Source organism: Convolutriloba macropyga, chromosome 13 (genome assembly GCF_964194025.1).
Source record: "Convolutriloba macropyga chromosome 13, txConMacr16.3, whole genome shotgun sequence".
Classification (NCBI taxonomy): domain Eukaryota; kingdom Metazoa; phylum Xenacoelomorpha; order Acoela; family Convolutidae; genus Convolutriloba; species Convolutriloba macropyga.
In genome coordinates, this window is record NC_134480.1 from 43,873,232 (window position 1) to 43,889,663 (window position 16,432).

The window sequence follows — 16,432 nt, forward strand, 5'->3', positions numbered from 1 at the left end:
CAAAAGCAACTATTATCAGTAACTGTTGTGGCAGCTCAAAAATCTTAGCGTAACCGATTTGACTCACTTTGGTTTTCAAGCTTTATAGTGGCCCAATTTTCTACTCAGTCTGAATGCCTAACGGATTCCAAAAGACATCTGGTCTCTTTGTCGTAGAAAAAGCTGTAAGATTTGTGAATCGAAATTATGGACACCTTTAGTGACATACTATAATCATATTGAAAGTTGCAAGGCTTCTTACAATGTTATTATGAAGCTAGTTTGCATATAGATGTCAACAACTAATTAATTTTACTGATAGACTTTGTCTTAATATTATTCAATTTTTTAAAACAAAATGTCTCAATTTGATTAAGAATCAAATTGTAGTCAAAACGAGAGCAATATCTAAGTCATATGTTCGACCTGTTTAATCATTCTGTTTGTTTATCTAACAGATTTGATAAGATTTTAACCATTCCTGTTTTCGAAAGGGGACAGTTTTTTGTGGATTTAAACTATGAATATAGTCAGCGTAAAACCATATTGACTCTCGTTTTGAAGATTTTTCGGCTTCAGTCATTGATGTTAATTCTGCCTGCTTGCACAAAAATCCAACTTGCTCAGCAATTTTGAAATCTTTTATAACTCTTTTCATTTAAAAAAAAGTCAAAATTGATTAAGAATCAAAACGTAGTCAAATCGGGAGCAAAATCTGTTTTTATCAGCTGATGCGTTTGCTCAAAAATTTTTGTAGAGCAGAACCGTCACAGCTTGTCTGTTCTCTTAATAGACATCAGTCTGTTTTTTTTATTTGTCTTTGACTAAAATCTCGACAAAACTATTACTCGTTTTGAATATATCTAGCAATGAAAAGTATTCCACCTAGAATTGAGGTTTGGAAAGTTTCAATCAGAGTTAGTAATATTGCTATATTCGAGAGAAAACTCAACAAAATTAGCAAGTTTGTGGATTTAGGCCATTTTGCAGAGCAAAAAGAAAAATATTGCAATATAATACAATAGAGTGAGAACGAAGTTGTTTCTCCAGCATTATTTAGCTGATTTTTTTTAATATGACTGATTTACTAACAAATATTAGTCACTCTGCCGTATATGCCAACTTATTATTTGTTTGTATTATCGATTAAATATATCTTCAAAGCTGCAATGAATTTTGTAAGGTTTCAGTCATTGTTAGTATTGTTGCCAGCTGCTTGTAAAAAAGTTCAAATCGTTTAGCAATTTTTCCTGTTCTGATCATCATGGGAAACTTCAACGCACAAGACGATAACTAAATAAGAGTCAAATTTTAATCAAAACTATTGCAATTTGCTCTTAGTAACTCTTTCAGCTTCTCAGAATTCCAGCAGAATTAAGTCTCTGACATTCCACCGCCTAGTTCCTTTCTTTTAACGATTGACTCATAAACTCGGCAAATTTTTTAGTCCCCGTTTGATTGAAGAAATTGTATTAGTTGTTGATTGAAGTGGAGAAAATTCTGAGTGAGACACGTTTTTCAATCCTTTACTACAAATCTTAAGACTTCTTTCAATGTAGTTTTGTAAGCTTTTCGTAAGAAAACTCAATTAATGAAAAAGTTTTGCCCTTTACAACTGTTATGTAAAACTATACGCGAAAGTGCTAAATTTATTAATAATCAAGATATTGCCGAAGTGAGAATCAAATTGTCAAAACAAGTAAAAAACTTGAAAGATTTTTTAGGCTTCTAAAAACAGAACATCTAGACAGTTTTGATAGTAAGAAATAATAGGGCTTAGAAAAATAAATTATCAGTTAATTACCATTTACTTTTTTGGTTGGTTGATCAACCAAGCGATGGAAGTGAATGTCTAGATAGTAGTGGCTGCATTCAAGCTAAAAACGCTAAAAATTTCTAGCGCCTGAGGCAAAGCGCTGAAAATTTCAAGCGCTAAAAATTTCAAGCGCTAAAAATTTCAAGCGCTAAAAATTTCAAGCGCCTGAGGCAAAGACGGTACAGGTTCCATTATGTTTACTGAGTTTGAAAAAATGTGAAAATCTAAGAGATCAAAAAGAGAACTCATTGAGAAATTTGACTATAAATCAATAAAGTACGAAAAATGCACTTTTGAGTCCTTTAGGTGCTTATAGCGACGCATGAGGAACTGATTTTAAAATGTGATGTTGGTGTTTTTTGGGTCATGAATATATTAAATGGAAACGTCACTATATGTTAAAACCTTTTGGTGGTTCAATTTTTCCTTTCCGAAACTCGGGGTAGTGAGTGTAGATTCTGGTCTCAAATTTTAGAGTTTTTAGTTTTCAATATTTTAATTTAGTTTTTAGTTTTTAATAATCTTTTTCAAATTTCTCAATATCTGTGTTTACTAAGTTTAATGTTTCTTTGCTGTTCATGTGATGGTTCAAGCTTTTGTTCAATGTTAGCGCCAACACTCCAAACGGCCTAAAAGTTAAAAGCCGCTCAGCTTCTTCCAAAAAACACATCCAAAATTTTAAACACATCGTAACCGGGTTTATTGAGTGGGCTGTGATTTAGAAGAAAAAGAAAGGCAGTTAAGAAGCTCTGCCATTTTATAAGTCCTTTAGTAATCTTTGAACCAATTCTATTTTGTTTAGTTTTTACAAATAGTTAGTAGACCAACAGGTAAGAACAATGGTCTGCTTTGCTGAAATTGTTTAAAATGTAGAATCTCAGGGAAAACAAAGGTTGTCACCTTATTGGTATAAAAGAAAGATATACAAAGTATTTTTGTTGAATAATTGTTTTCCACTGCTTGATACTTTCTCTAAGAATCACTTATAGTGACTGATCAAAGCTGGAGGAACAAAATGAAACTTTTTACAACTAAAAAATTTGATTCGATTTTTATTTCTTGTTTCCAAAATTCAAAGACACCAACTATTTTTTTTGTAAAATTTAATTCAGGTGACAAACTTCTGATGTCATTTTGTTCATTCGATGCGCTGGTTTTCCATAAGCCTAATTTTACCTCTTTATGAGGTAACAAAAACAAAATCTACTTTTGCCAAAAGCTCTCCCAATCCAACAAATCGTTGGAAAATATTTTCTCCCTTTAGGTGTTAAAATAGCGTTAGAATTAGCAGAAAAATTGTTCGCCCGATCAAAACTAGGTTTAACAAAAATCTTAGCGTAACCGGTTCTTCACAACTTGCTTCTAGAGCCGTACTCCAGGCCAATCTTTTGCTCTGTCTGATTTATGACAAAATTTTAAATCTGGTTCAGAAGGAATTTGTAGTCATAACAAGAGCAAAGTGGTCCTCGTAACTGTTGCGTCCGCTCACTCATCTTAGTGGATCCAAACCATCACAGCTTGGATCTTGAGCCTCATTATTTTTTTATTATTTATTTATTTACATAAAAGTTGTTGCATAAAAGTAACAATAAATTTTAAATTTAGGAGTAACTTCAGATTCAACAACTGGAAGGATCACCGAAGAGTTGTTCCACTCATCAAGCGGGGATCCCAGAATAACTAAATTGAGTTTGGGTGACATCTTAGAAGAGCAAATCAAAAATAGCTCTTTTATCGAACAAATAATTATCTGTGAAGTTCTTGAAAAACTTTTAAATTGAGGTTGTGTTATTCTTCTGACATTTGGGGAAATTAACTTATTACTCACTAAAAAGTTGTAACTATCGTAAGTTTTCGCGTGATTGATTTTTCAATTTTTTAGTTTTAAAACTAACTGTTGGTAAAATCGTGGCAGCTATTCGTCTCGTTTTTCTAACACAATGCATTTCATCTAAATCTAAGAGTTTCATAGGTAAGTCGTCCCTAATCTGGTTAAAAACTTCCTGAAGAATGTGTGCTGCATAGAGTTCACAGACGGAATAGATTTTGTATTTGATAAACTCCTCTTGTGTCCAATCACAAAACTTTTTCCTTAGATTTGTTCTTAAACTCCGTTTTTGTATAATGCGTATTGTTTCTAAGTAAATTTTGTAGGCACTGTCGTAAATTAAAAGTCCTTATTCTATAATTGATTTAGCATATGCATCAAAAACCGTCAAAAGCTGACTTTTGATGAAATAGTCTCTGGTTTTGTATAGTATGCCATTGAATTTTCGCAATTTGTTAACGAATTTTTCTATGTTACATTTAAGAGGTAAGATTTTTATCAATAATGATAACCAAGTATTTTGTTTCCCTGATGTTTTCAATATTTTGTAATGCATAGGTAATTGTAGAGAAATGATTGTTGCCAAAGGAAACCAAATTGCATTATTCTGGATTAATGCTTAATGCATTTTCACGAAACCATTCTTCAATTTGTTTGAGCGAGTCTAGAAATTCATCTTTTTTGCTACTCAAAATTTTAGTATTGTCTGCATAGAGGACTGAGTCATTGTCACCGATATGTGTGGGCAAATCTTTTATGTAGATAAAAAACAAAAGGGTTCCCAAAACGGATCCCTGTGGAACACCCTATTTAATCATCTTTTTCTCAGACCAACAACTATCAAGTTCAACGAACTGATACCTGTTTGCTAGAAAGTTTTTGATAAGATTCAGATATTTCCCTCGAAAACCACAAAACTCTAGTTTAGATATCAGCCTTTCATGCTTAATAGTATCAGATGCTTTGCTCAGATCAATAAAACAGGCCTGACTTGTTAGTTTATCATCCATGTTTTTGCGCAATTCTTCAGTAAAATCTATCAAGGCAAGAACACTTGAATGTTTTGGCCGAAATCCGTATTGTTTTGTACTAAGTTTTTTGAGTTTGCAAAGGAAATACATAATTCGGTTGAAAAACCTTTTCTCAAAAACCTTGTCTATAGAGGGTAGTAAACTGATAGATCAATAATTACCCGGAACATTAACTGAGCCGTTTTTTTTATTTGGAAATACGCGTGCGACCTTATGAGTCTCTGTATAGTGTTCCTGAATGTAGCATTGATTGAAAACTTCCGTTAGTTGTTGACTTATTACGGATAGTGCTTGTTTCAGTGTTATGCAACTTATCCGTTACTTTTCTTCAATTTGATTCAGAATCAATTTGTATTCATAACAAGAGCAAAGTGGTCCTCGTAACTGTTGCGTCCGCTCACTCATCTTAGTGGATCCAAACCATCACAGCTTGGATCTTGAGCCTTGTTCCAGCAATTCGTTAATCCGCGGAGCAGCAGTTCTTTTTATATAACCGAATGTCTAACAGTTTTAACAGTTTTGTCGCGATTGTTAGTAAGATAGTCGCAACTAACTGATGACTAACGTTCCCGACAAAACTGTTAGACCTTCGGTTATATAGAAAGGACTGCGTCTTTCGTTGATCTAAATTAACAATACCCTTAGTGACAAATTATACTCGTTCCCGTACTGAAGATCCTAAGTCTTTCGCCATGTTATGTTATTGCTGCTGGTGTCTAGTAGGAAAGCTCAACTATCATAGCAGTTTGCCGACTTATTATACGACAGTTCACTGCAATTTATACAAAGCGTAGACGCGGGCGACAAGCGTTGACAAACGATATACTCAAAAAAACATTTAGTGCTCTTCAATGTTTATTTGACAAGATTTTGGTGTCTTTAAGTTCTCACATGTTGAACCCTTAACCAATAACTATCTCTAATAATAATTTGTAAGGCCCATCTATGAATATAATAAAATGATAACATACAAAAGACAATACCCCTTTGAACATACACAACTCGTAGGCCGGTTCCATAGAGACTGCTTTCTATGAAGAACAAAATTTACGAGTTATCGAAAACCATTTGCTTCCAACAATACGTGGGAGAGGAGTATTATCCAGTAATTTCTCCTCTTTTGCCAACTCTGAGCTAAAAATTTCCAAATAAGGAAGTGAGAAGAGACGTTTTGGTGTTATGAGTGAGATATCCAATGTCAAGCGGAAGAAAGTTAGGTAAATCTACGAACACCAATTGTTGCTCCCGAATTGAAGAGACCGGTCAAAAATTGTATAAAAAAGTGCCTTTATTCTGCAAAAAAAATCTTTTGTCATCAACATAAAAACTTTTGACAAAATGAACTTTTTTGACCACTGTTAGTTAAGCTGTGACATTTATTGATATGTTTTTTTTATCGAGTGGACAGTTTTTTACCGTTATTTGCAGGAGATTGCCGTTTTTTACAGCTTTTTCTACGTTTCAAGACTGCTCTTACAAAAGACATGCTTGTTTCGAATAATGTATACAAGGTTGTCTAAAATTAATAAATTGTTTTAATGATTCATTTTGAAGACTTTCTTAAGTACTATAAAACGACACTGACATTGTCCAGGCGGTTTGGAATTTACAGAGCATTTACCAAAAAACGGTGGTCAAAAAATGGTCGCAACATAAAAAAATCTTTCGGAAAACTGTCATTCTTTTAAGTTAAAAAACATGGTACAAAAACATTTATTTCCTAACAGACAAAACGATACGTTTTTAGGCTTTGAAAATACTTTATAATTCTTACGATCAAAAGCTATAATTTCAAAGTTCTGAAAAGCGGCCGAAAACGATTACAACTTCTAAACAAAAAATAAGAGCTTCAAACGTTTTTTTGACAACCCCCGTAAAACAATCAATTCTAGAACAAATTTCAAGTCTTTTGAATTTCAATCGGGAAAATTGAAAGAAAAGCAATCTCAGAGCGGGTGACTACATTTCAGAGCGGGTGTTCATTGTGATGTTTTTCGTAAACTCACACACAAAATGAAGTCTATTGTCACAATTAATGTCTTGCAATACGCCATTCGTCATCTGAACACAATTTTCCTCATTATTATGATTGTTCGGTTCGCCCATTCCCCACAGTTCGAATGGGACAACGAAAACTTTATTGTTGGAGTGTTTGATCCAATTCCCTTCTGAAATAGACTCAAATTTAGCTAATCCAAGCTATTATTATACAACTGGTTTTTTATACAAATTCATCCACGTTTAGAAGCTGAGTGGATGTTTTTTAAACACTATTTATACACATTTAAATCTGTACTTTTTATTATAACTAATCTTTTTGATGGCGCTGTTAGTTCTGGGCGTTTCTGTAGAAATAGCTTTCATTTCGGTTGCCTTATTTACGATCATCGTGCATAACTGGTTTAAGCTAGCGAGGAAATAAGTTACAGTTTTCTAGAACTGGATTTAATTGTCACTGTCATCTGCGCAAAAATTTCTGCAGTAATGCAGAAACGAATGAGAAAAATGGGTCTCAACTTCCCAGGTTTAGGTCCAGACCCAAATTGAGCTATGATCAGGCTATGCAGACTGAAATGACATCTGATCAGACTTTCCAGACCGAAGTTACCTCTGATCAGACCATCCAGACCAAAATGATCTCTGATCAGACATTCCAGACCAAAATGTCCTCTGATCAGACCGAACCCCGACCACTGTCCAGACTATAGTGCGCTTATGATCTGACCCAAATTCAGACCATTGTCCAGACTATAAAGATACTATGATCAGACCATCTTCAGACCATGGTCCAGACTCAAATTCAGACCATTGCCCAGATCTTAATCAGACTATGATCAGACTCAAGTGCGCTCAAAATAGTCTGATCAGAGAAAGATTTTAATTATGAACAAATCTCTTAATTTTGCTATAATATATTTATTTCAAAAAAACTGGTGTTTGCAGTATTAAAATCATCCAAAGAAGCCAATTCTGAAAACATTGCTAATGAAAACGAAACCTAACTGTTGAGAAAAAAAATTTATTTACCATTCCCTTTAGTTTATATTTCAGACTCAATGGATGAACTTAGACAGCTTTCCACAAGAAACGTCGTGGTCTTCAGTTAATCAAAATTTCCTCTTGAGGGGACCGGCATTTGCTATCAGCTGGACTCCTTGTTTCTGATCGGAGTCATCGGATTTTAGACGAGTCTCTGATTGGAACGCTGCTTTATTGTTGCCTCTTGGCAGAGCCAACATCCCTCAATAAAAAAACAAAAAAATGAAAAATAATGCACTCGAAATCAGACCTTCCAGACCGAATTGACCTCTGATCATAACGAACCCAGACCATGGCCCAGACTATAAAGACTGTGATCAGACCTTCCAGACCGAATTGACCTCTGATCAGACCGAATCCAGACCATGGTCCAGACTATAGAGACTATGATCAGACCGTCCAGACCAAATTGACCTCTGATCAGATCGGAATCAGACCATGCTCCAGACTAATGTGCGCTCGAACCGCTTTCCAGACCCTGTAATTTCGTTCTGGGAACACAGGGGTGTGCGCTCGATTGAGTCTGATCATAGCTCAATTTGGGTCTGGACCAACACCTGGGTTCCACGGTTAGTGCCATCAATTTCTCAGACCTCAAAATAACTAATTTTCCAGGACTGTTTTTAACCGGACTAATAGCAGTCTTGAAAAAACGATTTAGCGAATTTTAAATTCTATTTCAGAAAACCTATTTGAGATAACAATATAGTCTTTGATCAGTGAATTGTACCCTGTCGAGCAAATACATCAAGCATTTTTTCATCCTGAAATTAGTGCGCTTACTCTTTTATTACAATTTACACCATTATACTTTAACCCCTTATTCTTTACTTTTGGTTTAAAACAGTGTGTACCAAAATAGTTTCCCGGCCATTTTTTATTAATTTTTGGTTTAACACCGTTACTCTCAGTGCATAATCCAAGAATGATTTCTCGTTGAATCATTTGATTACTTTGGTTATATGCTTCCTGAAACACCTACAAAAAGTGTTTAATAAAATTGTCAAATATTTCCGGTATATAATTGAAGCAAGACGATTTAAAAAAAACAACTGTTCTTTTGTTCAACAAAGCAAAAAAATTTTCTGAGGAGGCTTTGAGAAACATCCTGGATCCTTTGATACCTGGCAACCGTCAACTAGGGATGAAGTACGAGTACGTCCTAGAGAGGTTGAAACTTCGTTTAACTGAAGCTTCTAGTATCGAAAAACAAATATGAAGACTTGTCAAATCGGTCATTGCAAACAGGACGTAAACAGAACAGCAAAAAATTAATCTATTAAATTGACATTTCTTTAAAAATAAAGCACGTTCACACCAAATTAGCTCAGAGAAGTTGAGTTGTAGATGTTTGAATTCAACAGTATTTCAAATTAATACGTATTACTGAGCTTTCAATCTTTTTATACTAGTTTTCATGAATCATCTGGGTTCGAAAATGAGGAAATGCTATTCGGAAAAAGTTAATTAACTATCTCCTAAACTCCAGTTAATTTTTGAATTTTTTTCCTACGAATGATTCAGTCGGAATTGAATCTCTTTTTCATCACATATTTCGTTTGTTGACTATAATGTTGTCCAATTTACGAAAAAAAGTCGAAAATTGAAGGAATGTTCACAGGACTAGGACAGAATTCAAAAAAATATGGATGCATCTGCATGCAAAAAATCAACTAGCTGCAACTGCAGACCACATTTTGGTCAGAAAATTACAGTATATCACTGTACTATTAACATCAAGACATATTTCGATTGCAATAAACTCCAAAATCTTTTCTGCAAACAAATACAATGAAGATCTAGCTCTAGCAGAAAGATGTACTTTTTAACAAAAACATGTTTGCGATACTTTCTCACAGTTCAATGATAATTTTCTTATTTTCCTAAAAAAAACACGCTCCGATTGAGATTGGGAACAACTAATAGCGAGAAAAAGGCACATTTCTACACAACTGTTACAAAACCTCTGAGGACAAAGCGGCGTTTTTTAAAGAGAATGGCAATCTGGTATCCCGAGAACTGAGCATCTAAAAGGCAGAATTCCTATCGGAACAATTCAGAAGAGATGGAACAACAAATAAACAATGGTGTTTTAAATAATTTAACGCATTGAAAAGAAAATTCGAAAGTTTTATTGGCGCTGAGAATCAAGGATGCAAGACAACTGACAGAAATAATATTTGCGACGAAATTAGGAAAAGTTTTCCAAACAAGGACGACTAAATTACCAAATAAAATCGAACGAAGAATGATAGAAAGAGCACATTTCTGAACACTCCAGTTTTAGAACTGTTAGCAAAAAATAGTGCAAATGCAATATGAAAAGATACGTTCTGTTGTTTTCTGATCTTTTTGACAATAAAGAGAAAAAAGATTTTGGTTACAGAAACCGAAAGTTTTCTTTCTTAAGTTATTTTGAGAAAGCATAGCTTTTTTGATGTACAGAGAGAAGATCAAAAAAGCAAAGAAAACTTGAAATAAAAAATTAGTGTGTGATCTTCATTGTGGTTTTTGATTCAACTTTATAGTCGCAACTGTTACAAAATTGTAGGGGCTAAATGAATTTTCGATTATCATTGCGTTTGTTGTCATCAGTAAAAAAAAATGCCACAATTTGGAGACTGGTTTGAGTTAATAAACCGCTTCAATGCTGCCAAACAAAATTTTCGAAGTAGTTTTTTATTTTAAAAATGAAACAAAACTCTTGCTCAGTTTCTATGAAATTCTTAAAAGTCAAAAGTTAACTTTTTTTGATATTTCGAGCGCACTATACAGTTGAGGATAGCAGTTCCAAAAACTTTTAGTTCCAACTAAAATATCGTTTAGTTGCTAACTGAGACACCAAGAAACCAAACAAGGGAAACTGAAGTTCGATTGCGAATTTTTCGAGTAAAATTTTTCTAAAACGGCTCGCTAGAAGGTTGATGTTTGGCGTTGAATTGGTAATTTGTTGACAAAATTGATGTCTTATTTTTTTTTACCAGCAGCTTTAAAAATCAAATTGAAAAGCCGGCCTGCCAAACACAATTTTTTCGTTATTATATTATTTAATCACTCAACTGTTATCCTTTGACTTGGCCATAAAGTTATGTGTCTTTACAATCATCAAAACTTATGAGATGTTTTTACTATCAATTTTAAGCAAAATTTTGCGATAAATTTCAACTGCAGTTAATCTTTTAATAAGTAAAACGTACCCGCACGTACCCCAAGGTATCTGTGATACCTATGGATACATAAATATATCTTGAAACCCTTATGTGTACAACTTATAAATTACCCTCTATTTTAATATTTATATCATGCGTTTTAAAACTAAGGTTATGATGACTTTTGTTATTCACATATAACTATATTCCCGCTAGTCTACTAAATTATTTCATAGTTTGTTCAAACTATTTTATGTTAAGTAATCATAATCACGATTAATCTCCTGAATTCAAGTTGTCTCTGTAATCGCTTGTCGGTTACTCAAGTTCAACTTAATCTGGATTCGCGTTGAGATTCCAACTAGCAAATTTAGTAAAACACACATAATTCGGGATTCGCACTCCGATTCCACAATAGATTCAATATAGTGTAATCACACTACTCATCCATTTCAAATAGCTAACCTAAGCTATAACATGGCGCAGTCAGCAATAAAGGACAATGGAAAATCTCCACTCGGAATTCAACCTTTTTGGGAGAAAGCAACTCTAGAACCCCCTCTTCGATGGGAGTATTGGAGAACACAACTTAAACTTGCGATTCTTGATCGTGAAGGGATTATAGTGGATGTTCTCTTGGTCGACCCTCCAGAGCAGGATATTCTACCTCCTTAACCCGCTTGCGAAGATGCGGTTGAAAATCCTACAGCACAATCGGAACGAGATTGACGTACTCGTAATGAGCAAGCAAAGACGGCATGGAAAAACAACTGCTTGCGCATTGAGGCTATAGGTGTACTGTGCGGAGACAAACCTTGGACAATCTGTGATCGGAAAGCCTCCTCGTTGATGTATTTGAGTCTCGAACGGAAGGCCGACGAGTCTTCAATTCAAAGAATTCGACTACCAATTTAGACGAAATTTCGACAAGGAATCTCTGGGATATCCTAAACAAAACTTTCATTCGAGTTCATAGTATAGCTTGCACGCGAAAACCAACACGCGAAAGCAGCTGAAGTGGGAACCAATAGAAAAGTTCTACGGCCATCTCAAAGAACTTTCCGAAAACTGTAATCTAGGATAAAAAGGATGTACCATTATCAGAGACGTTTTTATTGCCAACATGCAAATTGAAGATATTTCAAAAAGAGCTTTTAAAAGAAACGGTAGAACACAATAAAGCTTTGGCAATTGCACTCAATATCGATATGGGTACTCTCAATCAACTTAAAATGACTGCAAGTAAATCCGAACTCAATTCCACAGTTAATCAAGTACACAGGATGCGCATCGCAAACGCTACCCGCTTCTCAAATATGAACACCACTGCACGGAAAAGGCCTACGTCTTGTCACTATTGTGGAATGAATTGGACTTCCGATCATCGAAATAAATGTCCTGCACTTGGGAAGTAATGCAATAACTGTGGCATTGAAAATCATTTTGCTACAGTTTATCGCAAACCCAAGGATCCTAGCTTATACCCAAAACCTAGACCCCGGGTCAACAATGTCGAAAAAGAAGATCAGACTGATAATGTTAATCAAGTTTCGGAAGATTTCAACCTTGATCTGGAATCAAACTACTCTTCGGATGAGGATAACTGCGTTGCATCAGTATCTTCAACACACTCTACAACTTCTACAGAAGCAATTAATCTCCCTGTGGTACTCGGAAATACAGCAACAAATGTTTTGGTGGATTCGGGCAGCGTTTGCACGATAATAAATGAAACGCTGGCAAACTCCATCTTTTCCCAAGACTCAAATTCAAAGTGGATACGCGAGGCAGTTCCCAAACAATTGAAAACTTTCTCCAATGAACTCATTTAGACGCTAGGTATTCTACAAACGTCAATTCAAAGCAACAATTGTTACGCGAATCCAATCGAAATTCAAGTAGTGACAGATGGTCACCATTCGCTACTGGGTAGAGATCTGTTCCCTGCCCTCGGACTTTCAATTCAACAATCTAACAGCCCGAATACAGTTAATCAGGTAGAACAGGAATGCTGTCCAATCAAAAAACAAATTGCAACGGATTTTCCTAATTTAAACTCCAGAATTGTTCAGTCAAAATTACATTCAGTCCGCTCAAAATTTCATAAAAATTATACCCCATCACATCAAAAAGTTGGCTTGTTCCTATAAATCCGTTACATAAAGTGTCCGATGAACTGAAGAAACTCTCAGATCAAGGGCATATCGAACAGTTAAAGGAATGGTCTGATAAAAATTTTATTTCACCAATCGTATTCACAGTTAAAAAAAGACAAATCAGTTAAATTAGCCCTTGATTCAAAAGTTTTGAATAATGCATTTCATAAAAATATGTACCAAATGCCGAACACAGACAGTCATATCGATTCTATTTCACAGCACATCAACCATTACAATCCAGGTGATAACGTATATTTTTCAAAAATTGATCTAAAATACGCATATAGCCAACTAAAATTGCATCCGGAGACCTCTCGCCACTGTAATTTCAATATTATTTGTGGTGTCTCGAATGGTACGTATCGTTTTAAAACGGGGTTTTATGGTCTTACCGATATGTCGGCGGAGTTTCAAAAGGCCATGGATTACACATTGGTCGGTTTGACTAACACATATTGCTTTCTTGACGACATACTTATAGTTAGCAAAGGGAGTAAGGAATCACACATCCAATACGTCTACAAATGCTTACAAAAACTTGACGCCGATAATCTCAGAATAAACTTAAGTAAATGTCATTTTGCAAAACACCAGATAAACTGTCTTGGTTTCACATTTTCCAAAAATGGCGTTAAACCTACAGAATCGAAAACAGCAGCAATAGCAGAAATCAAGGCTCCCAAAAAAAATTAAACCAACTACAATCATTTTTGGGTAGTGTTCATCATCTAAGCCAATTCATTCCCAATTTGGCAAAAATGTGTCACCCTCATCGGCCTCTATTAAAGAAAAATGAAAAATTTCTCTTGAATGAAAACCACCAAAACTCATTTCGAACGTATTAAAACTACAATTGCAAATGCTACAGGAAAGAATCATTTTGATCCGACCTTGGGAACGCGGGTCAAATGCGATGCATCTCGCCAAGGTTTGGGCGCTGCGCTTGAACAATTGGATAGTGAAGGGTAGAAAACGGTAGCTTTTGCATCTCGTTTCTTTAATAGCAATGAAGAACGTTACAGTACCAATGAACTAGAGTTGCTTGGCGTGGTTTGGGCCATCGAATACTTTAAATATTATCTTTTTGGAAAAAAATTTTACAGTATTGACAGATCATAGAGCCCTTCTTTCCGTTTTAAAATCTCATCGTTCAAATAAATCCTATAATAGTCGATTAACACGGTGGATAGATCGTTTGTTATCCTTTGATTTTAATATAGAACATATCCCTGGCACTAGAATGGGATTAGTTGATTATATTTCGCGCCAACCAAATTAAAAAGCAAAAAGCGTAACTCAATATGATGAGGAATTCATGGTAGCTACAATTTCCCTCCTTCGCGACGCAATTAAAACTTTATTTAGTCACTCAAATAACTTTCCATTCCAAAAGCAGCACCATACCAGCAAAAGTCAATTACAAGTAAACAAGACGCACCTCCACTCTTGCAAAATTGCAAAAAGCAGCGCACATACTCCAAATACCTCAAAAAACTCACTCACTACTCTAGCAAAAGTAAATAATTACAATCCAAAATTCATTTACAACTTCATTTGTCACGCAAATCACTTGCTCAAAATAATACTGTATCAGCTCCGCAAATCCAGTCACAATATTTAAAGCTCAATTCAGCCACCAATCCTAGCAATAACGTAAATCATATCACAATGTCTGCTAATGAGTCCGCTCAAAACAATCCCTCAATTTCACCGCAAACTCCCCGAGTCACCTTCAGAGCGCAATCCACGCCTAATACAAACACTAGTGCAATTATCAACAATACCCAGGCCTCTTCATCACCCGAACACCGAGACATCGAGCTATCCCGACAGGAGATCTTTGAAAATAATTTAAATCAACTCATCACGAAGTCCTTCCTCGCAGTCCTCGCTAGCAAGGATGCTGTTCTAAAGGAAATCCGGGACTGTGTGATGCAAGATGACGAGGCTAGATGTAATGAGGTCAGCCACTACATCCACTCTTTCTGGAAGGACCTTCACGTTAAGTCCGGATGCCTTTGCGTCGACGAACGCGTCACGATTCCCAACTCGATCAAAGATGCTGTAATCGAGTCAATTCATATGACGCATCCAGGAAGCTGGGGGATGATCTCCTTATCCCAATATGAATGGTGGCCCTACATGAATAGGGAAATTCTTGCTAAAACTTCTGATTGTGTTCCGTGCGCAGATATTGTTAAGAACCTCAAACCTATCATCCCTAAATCTAAGTAGCATCCACATAAACTATGTCAAGAACCTAATGAGGAAGTTCAAATTGAATTTGGAGGTCCAATAGTGAATGAAAAAGATAAAGAAATCTACTTTGTAACATTTATCGATCGTTATTCAAAGTACCCCACAGTTGAGATTTTTGGAAAGGCTAATGGGACCAATGTAGTTAAATTTCTCCGAGATCATGGGATTCCACGAACAATACGTTTAGATCAAGCCACCTCTCTAGTATGTAAACAAGTTACAAGTTACTGCAATGAAAATAATATTGACATTATCGACGCTCCTGTAGGTGATCATAGGGCTATCGGATTAGTGGAGCGAATGATTCAAACAACAAAAAGGCATCTATCTTGCATGAAAGCTGAGATTCAAGAAACCTTTGCTACTTCCACTGCAATTAAACAGATTATTTCAGATCTCCGTCTAACAAAACAGAAAACCACAAAAATAACAACGTTCTAAGTTCATTTTGGTCGCCCTGCAAATACGCCTTTAAAGAATATTAGTACTGTTCCTTCGAGTCTAAATCTAACTTATGAAAAAATGATTAACCTATATTTAGATGCCGACACGGTCCCTGCAGACGATTTCCTCGGCGTGTTGGGCTGGATCAATCCTGATAGGAGCAATTTGGAGATTGAGAAAAGTATGTGTCGGGCAGAACAGGACACAGGCCGCCGCTATCGCAACTCCGATAACAAGGAATCCCGATTCATAATCCATCCAAAAATTTCGAACCCCATTCCCCGGACTGAGGCCTCTTTAAACATCAAACTTGCCCGAAAGCTGCCGAACAAGAAGAGAGCAAAAAGACAACTCGCTGACTTGTACGAAGTACTCAAACCTGGATCGTATGTGACCAAATCTTCCCCAACGACAACAATAATCAACGAGCCAGGACGAGCACCTGTAAAAGTTCGGGACAGTGATTTGGCAAAGTTTGGCACTAAAGCGGAGCGCGCCACTAATCTGTGGACTTACGCACAGCGCAGACCCACCCCATATGAACAAAAACAGAAACAAAAATAGCCAAGCATAGCAGTGACTTGAAGAAACAGAAGAGGGTCACAAAGCCGCAACCTAAATGTCGACGAACCACAGCCCCTCCGAACGAACCCAGTGAAAATGCATCTCAAGATCAACCCGGACCTTCATCAGTACCCGCTCCGCCAGTACCACCACCTCAAGAACAA

The 16,432-nt window shown here is 35.8% G+C and overlaps 1 protein-coding gene across 2 annotated transcripts in view; it reads right to left on the reverse strand.

Moving 5' to 3' along the window:
* Positions 1-6,613: 6,613 nt before the first annotated feature.
* Positions 6,614-16,432, reverse strand: part of LOC142352193 (collectin-11-like) — a 138,771-nt gene continuing 128,952 nt past the window's right edge. For both annotated transcript variants that reach the window (XM_075404608.1, XM_075404607.1), the window contains exon 4: positions 6,614-6,822. In XM_075404608.1, coding sequence (XP_075260723.1) covers positions 6,614-6,822 — 209 coding nt within the window. The remainder of the gene's footprint in view (positions 6,823-16,432) is intronic.